The sequence below is a fragment of the Rhizopus microsporus genome (genome assembly GCF_002708625.1).
Source record: "Rhizopus microsporus ATCC 52813 unplaced genomic scaffold scaffold_5, whole genome shotgun sequence".
Lineage (NCBI taxonomy): Eukaryota > Fungi > Mucoromycota > Mucoromycetes > Mucorales > Rhizopodaceae > Rhizopus > Rhizopus microsporus.
The window spans coordinates 724280-730783 of record NW_019671920.1 but is presented as its reverse complement, the minus strand read 5'-3'; the positions used below and the strand labels follow the sequence as shown (position 1 = coordinate 730783).

At 36.1% G+C, this 6504-nt stretch overlaps 2 protein-coding genes across 2 annotated transcripts; one reads left to right on the top strand and one right to left on the bottom strand.

The window, feature by feature from the left end:
- The first annotated feature begins 6 nt into the window (after window positions 1-6).
- Window positions 7-672, top strand: RHIMIDRAFT_278305 (uncharacterized protein). Its single transcript, XM_023612742.1, has 2 exons — window positions 7-508; window positions 644-672. The coding sequence occupies exon 1, from the start codon at window positions 137-139 to the stop codon at window positions 311-313; it is 177 nt and encodes a 58-aa protein (XP_023467857.1). The 5' UTR covers window positions 7-136; the 3' UTR covers window positions 314-508; window positions 644-672.
- Window positions 673-1623: 951 nt separating this feature from the next.
- On the bottom strand, window positions 1624-4326 carry RHIMIDRAFT_278301 (uncharacterized protein). Its single transcript, XM_023612741.1, has 11 exons — window positions 4245-4326; window positions 4009-4192; window positions 3877-3934; window positions 3547-3810; window positions 3328-3476; window positions 3103-3267; window positions 2912-3034; window positions 2745-2852; window positions 2375-2676; window positions 2168-2307; window positions 1624-2109 (listed from the first exon to the last, which is right to left on the bottom strand). The coding sequence occupies exons 1-11, from the start codon at window positions 4267-4269 to the stop codon at window positions 1963-1965; spliced, it is 1665 nt and encodes a 554-aa protein (XP_023467856.1). The 5' UTR covers window positions 4270-4326; the 3' UTR covers window positions 1624-1962.
- Window positions 4327-6504: the final 2178 nt, after the last annotated feature.

Genomic DNA, 6504 nt, shown 5'->3' with positions numbered 1-6504 from the left:
AAAAAAAAAAAAAAATGCAAAGATGACGCTCTTTGAAAAAAAGGATTGTTTGTTTAGCTGAGCCAATAAGCTTTTGAGTATTCATAAGGCATAGGTACTTTGAAGATACAGTGAAGGTATTTTGCTGCTTTCAGCAATGAGCAAGGTAACTATATCAATCAGAAATAAGAAACAACTAATTTTTTCTTTACTCTTTAAAGATCAAACATCTCAAGACAATACTGCTCACGACCGAGATTCGTACCAATCGTCTTCTTCTGCAAGCGCTCTTCATGAAGAAAGTAATGAGGGTGATGACAGCGATATCAAATAAACTTTAAGAATCTAAAATATAAGGTATAGCATTACTACACTTGTCATTATAGTGATGTCAGGCCTATCGACGCCGCAAGTATATTAACATCAAATGATACGAATAAGCGTCGTAGTAATAATAAAGGTATGCTGTAAACTACTGTATTGAAGTGAAGAAGCTAGACTAATTGTTATTTAAATATAGGTAAACGTACTGCCAAAAAAATAAAGTTAGGTAAATCAAATTAGAGTGTAATTTCAATTATGATGTATATCAATAAAGCATAAACTATTAAACATAATGTCTATTACATTTAATTGTTGTATATAATGTATAAAGTATAATTACTATAGTAAGAATATAGGCGAAATGCTGAACATTATTTTTCTGAGTGTATAAAACTGTATACAGCTGTATAAATTTATATAAAAATATACACATTTATACAAATTTTTTAATTCGAACTCCCCGCTAAAATTTCCTACAGTGTTACGTTTATGTCTGTGCAGACACTGGATTTTCAGGGTATCATAATCTTCTTCAGCAACTGTCTACTTAGGGCTGGCAAGAGAAGGACGTTGAGTTGCTTCTCTCTGAGGCATACATGTGGAAGATATTGTTCTGTAACGCGCCTAACCACTTGAAATAAGTTATTCCCTTTATATTTGCTTCTGCTTTTATTTTTGATTTTACATTTACATTTGCTTTTACACGCATGTTATCTCTCTTTTTTTTTTCTCCCATCCTTTTCTTTTCCTTCTGAAGCGTTAATATATAATGTCTGACAAACACAAGAAATAATAATAATAATAGTACGTGTTGCATTTATTTCCAAATTGCATTACGGTTCGATGAAGCTCTTGAGCAAAGGGGTCTTTTTTTTTGGCACAGTTTTGCTTGTAGCTATATACTACGTTTGCTTTACTTGTAATAATGAATTTATTTATTGATTTTTCTTTCTGCTGCAAATCGTCCACATCAAGGCTGAGGCTGTCAATGTCATCTCTGACTTTTGGATAAAGCCAATACATAGGAACAATAGAAGGAAAACAAGGATACGCATACCAGCACTAGCGGCTTTTAAAGTTCTTACAGTAATTAGTTGGACATTTACCTTGGCAAGCAAAAAACACAAATACATTTTATATTCTAATCAAGTAGTTTAAGAAAAGAGACATATACCATAATCAATACAAAAAAGTACTCATTAAGCAAGTTAAAGCAAGAAACCATTTCTAATTCGTTTTTGCTGTTGAAAACATGACTGATTGACGATGCACATCGCTGCAGCAGAGTCAATGCGGCAAACAGCTTAACATTTTTTGGCTGTAAAGAAGATGAATAGAAAAAACTTTTTTTTAATCTCCACTGCTTCAATACCAGTACGTTCCTTTACCCGAGCAAATATTGTTTGTCTTATTTACAGATAACATTTATGATTTTATGGATGCTACTGCTGCTAGGCTTATTTTTGGAGTCAAAATACATAGGATTAATACTCAAGTAAACTTAACAAAGGCGCAATTAAATATATAAACAAACCTACTAAACAGAAGGGAAGCAAAACTTTGCGAAATTGAAAGCGACTTATAGTCATGTTGCTGAAGATAAAATAGTATTTAACATTCTTTACTTTTTACAAACATTTTATTGTCGATCTTCTTCATTTAGTTTTTCTTCTTCAACTTAGGTGAAAACATCACCCGAGGGGTTTGGCAAGGAGCTGCCATAGATTCTTTTCGTCGAATAATGCCCCTCGGTCTTCTTCTTGGTGCTTGGTCTTCAACTTCTTCCGCAAGCTTGAGCACATGATTCTTTCAAGTGAGAAAAGGATGAGCTTCGCGAGTAGAAAAAGCGACAAAGCAGCCTTACCTTTAGTATAAACAGAGCATTGATTGTCTGGAGGACATACTCGATCTCCGACTTCTTGTTTGGGAGTACAAGCTCTTCCACCAAAGTTGCCACAGCAACTCCTTCTTTCTTCTCGAGACTATAAAGATAGCCATCGTAGCCTATGCATCAAATATTGTTAACATTATAAAGTCTTGAAGACAATAAATAATGCTCACAAATACTTACCAAGGAAATCTATGGCCAAGATGTTCTTGGTCTGAATATTGAACTTACGTTCCAGCTGATTCAAAATGGACAGGTTAGAACGTAAGTTTTTTGATTGCTGCTTGAAGGCTATTGCTAAGCTCACATTGTTCTTCTTCCACTCGTTGGTCGAAAGCTCAACACGCTCTTTCTTGACTTCGGTAGCAATAATGGCATCAATTTTTCTTATGCTACAAGTTGACAGTGCATTACCTTCTGCCGAAGGATAAAGGGAGTGGGTGGCTATTATTTCTTCTTTGGCAGCTATGCAAGCAGGTTCACCGCTGAGTTTAAAATTTCAAAATTAATAAAAAGCACAAGAGTCATTACGTATGAATAATGTTCTACATACTCCAACATCAAGTTTGTTTCTCGAAACAAGCAGTCTAAAAGCTTGGCAAAATGGCGATATGCCGTCAGCTCACTGTCTCTCTCATTGTATTGGTCGATGCTGTCAATCCTGTTAAATAAAACAAACGTCAACAGAGAGGGTTATTGTGTCTCAGCCTTCCAGCTTACATATATCTCAAGATATCCAGCATCTTGTAGGTGTCGCTGCCTTTCATTCGTAAATTGCTAAGTCGAAGTTGCTCGCTCAGTATCTCGTCCATCATGTTGTCTGTGTTGCTCCCCTTGTCTCCACTATAACAGACAAGGGTTATTCTAAGGATTTGTATTGCAAGGTCAGCTCATTCTTTTCTAAGCTTTACCTTTTAATCACTCTCTTCAACAGCATTTTGTCTTCTTCTGACAGTCCAATATATATACTTGGCTCTGAACTCTCAAGTGTCTCCATCTCTTTCTTGTTAAAGATCTTTTTTAGTGTCTCATATGCGCTGGGCTGAAGCATGTTTATGATACTAGAAAGGGATAGCCTAACAAGAGATACAATTGATCAGACCAACATCTTAACGCCTTTAAGAAGATAATCATACTTGAGCATCATGTCTTCTTGTGTATCTAAATCCTTCTTCAACAGCAACTTGCTTGCATAGCCAAACAATTTCGCTTGGATGCATGACTTCTTGTCCACAACATCAGCTAGAAAAGCGTCTTCCTCATCTTCAAACGCCTCATTTTTAAACTGAGGTATATACATAACTATCAGTTAGCACAGTAGAGTAGTAGAGTACTCCAAAAGCTTTTTATACTACCTTCTTATAGTACAGCATGTACAGCCGGTCGACAACTGGCATGCTTTCCTCTTCTTCTTCGTCATGGTCTTTTTCTTCTTCGCCGTCAACATCTTCACTCTCGGTCTCCTCCCTGCGTATACCTTCTGCATCAACTACAACACTTCTACTGCTGCCTTCTACACTAAAGCTCTCCAAAAGTCTTAATGATCTTGTTGAGGCATATTCCATGCTCTTATTAATCAGCTTTTGTCCTTCTGTTCTGCTTATTTGCCTCATGTCTCTCTATACCACAGCAGCCAAAATATTAGACAACGCTATAACTAGAGCGATTGATTATTTAGGCCTTACCAGGATCGATAATTCTTCATACAACATGTCCCACTTCGATGGTATGTACCTCTGATTTCTGCCATTTTTCCAAAAATAAAAAGTCATTAGACCTCAAAATCAAACTATCAGTTAGTCAGGAAAATGTCATACTTTAACGCGATGTCTATTCTTGTTTCTCTGACCGCATCATTAAATCTTGAGGCCCATATTCTATGCAGCTCTCGACTACTTGTAGCTGATGTTTTTGAAGACCACTCAGCGACCTGCGTTTCGTATTTATTGATGAACGCTGAAAACAATGGTTTTTTGATATTTTCCACCATTGTGTATAATTCTATGAAAACAAGTTTTAATATAGCAACTGATATCTTATTGCGTTTCTATACCATCTTTTCCAGGATAAGCAATCATATTGTAAGCTTAAAACTTGAAGGAAACAAGTGCTGAATTAGTTTCTATGACAGCAAGTTTTTATTGAATTGCAGCATCACTTTTTGACAGTCTTAGGTGATTACACGGACATCATTTTTTGCATACCTTCCCTCCCTATTACTTTGCATATTTGTTTATTTACTACGCAAATGTCCCTTTTAACTATACATTGAGTACATGCTTTTAAATACAAATTCACTTTTGTTTTTATGAAAAATATTAACAAACTATTCATGACAGACATGAAGACTAGCTAAAGCTACCTTTCTAAATCCACCGTAATCTCTAATCCTATCATTATTTACACACGCAAATATTTTAAATAGGTAAACATAAACATACCGAACGTCTGCCTCCTTAAAGTCGGGTGTTTGGCCACCCAATAATATCCACTCTATTCACCATGCGTAAGAAAAAAAGAGTACAATTTGCGGTCAAATGACTGGTGTGCGAAAAAAGATGGTATCCGTATAGTTACTCCCTACCTTTCCCTCATTGTGACACTGACTAGAAAATAAATAAAACTGGATTTTCTCATAAAAAAAAAAGTATCATTTTTTGCTTTTATCTTAATACCTCGCAACACAATCGAAACTGCAACGTAGATGGCTCGAAAACTGCTAAGCGCGATCACCCAGTTTGCTAAAAGTGCGATTTAAGTAGCAGAGAGCTAAAATAACTTACAAACAGTGCTAACATTTTTAGCCATGTTAATGGCTTAGGGCCCGGTTACAAGGATGTATTCAACTCATCAATTCTCTGACACAGTAGAACAGGAATCTTGAACAAATGTGTATACAAAATAATTCAGTGCAAGACAAGCCAGTGCAAAACAAGACAATGCAAGGGAATCTAGTAAGCATGCATGTATTTGTACCTTGCTAGTAGGTACCATCGGACCGCCCCAAGTGAAAGTGTTAATGAAGTATATCCGGCTTTTTGCACATATATGGAGTTATCATAAGTAGCGCAAGCACATCTACTCAAGACAAGACAGGCCAGCGCAAGCATGTATTTGCGCCTTGCTAGGAGGCGTTGTAATCAACAATAGAATTAGCACGTCAAAGAATAAATCCACTAGTTAGATCCCCGACGGTGACCCCTTAGACAACATGGTGTTGTAAAGAATGTAGAAAGCAGAGCAGTTAGAATCACAATCAACCACAAGTAAATTCATCAAGCGTGTAGACACAAGTTATGCAGTAGACTTTCAAATCATTGACTATAAATACCCTGATTCTAAATACCCTTTGAACGGGAGCTTTATATTATCTAATAAAAGAGTCCTAAAATCATTGACCTGTCTTTTTGATAATATAAAACAGGAGGCACTATCGGACCGCCCCAAGTGAAGTATATCCAGCTTTTGTGCATCTATAAAATTGTCATTTTTGTTTTTAAGTTTTTGAATTAGGGAAGCTCTTTCGCGTATCCATCACTTTCTGTTTGAATTCATGCTGTTTCTTGTCTACATCTCGATCAATTCCATCCATCCATTTCTGTTCTTAATTGCATCGTATTCCTCTCGCTTTTCCGCATCGATTGGTAATTTTTTTATTTCTGAATTGGAAGTCATACTTAACCCAATCATTGTTGCTTCCGTTCCAGGTTCCGATGAGATGGTAAAGGCTCTTTCGTGCCATGCTCTATTTTCATATAATATATAATAAAAAAGCTTTTTCGGTTCCTATTTCTTTAGATCTTTTTCGCGCCGCGCACCGTGGTAATAATATGTCCAATGATCAATCTGAACAATTGTTTACAAGAGAACAAGTCAAACAAATCATTGAGGAAATGTCAAGAAAACCCAATCTTGACAGCTCAAGTGAAGGTCCCACAAACCTTCCAAACGAAATCTTGGAATAACTGGAGAACAACTGTGATAGGGTAGCTCTCTCAACAGATAAAACAAACAAGGAAATACTTTGAAATGCTTTATTAGGAGAAAGTTAGATGAAGAACAAATTACATGGAATAAAGGGCTCTATTTATACTTTTTGAGATACACGGCTTTTGGGGAGATCTTCTATCGAGTTAGTACTGCTCATTGGTTAATTCACAATATTTAGATGGTGACTAAACTCTGGATGCTGAGAATAACACGATCTCACGTAGAAATGTATTATCTAAAATCTCATTTGATAAGAAAGTACTTTGCCAATTCAGTCGACACATCATCATGTGCCTGACCAATTGTTAAAGATAGATATGAAA

Excerpts from the sequence above, each read along its gene's own strand:
- RHIMIDRAFT_278305 (XM_023612742.1), top strand. The coding sequence starts at position 137 with ATGAGCAAGGTAACTATATCAATCAGAAATAAGAAACAACTAATTTTT.
- RHIMIDRAFT_278301 (XM_023612741.1), bottom strand. The coding sequence starts at position 4,269 with ATGATTGCTTATCCTGGAAAAGATG. Across the intron at positions 2,853-2,911 it reads CTGGATATCTTGAGATATAT|GATTGACAGCATCGACCAAT; the intron begins GTAAGCTGGAAG and ends TTTATTTAACAG. Across the intron at positions 2,308-2,374 it reads CTTGGCCATAGATTTCCTTG|GCTACGATGGCTATCTTTAT; the intron begins GTAAGTATTTGT and ends TTTGATGCATAG.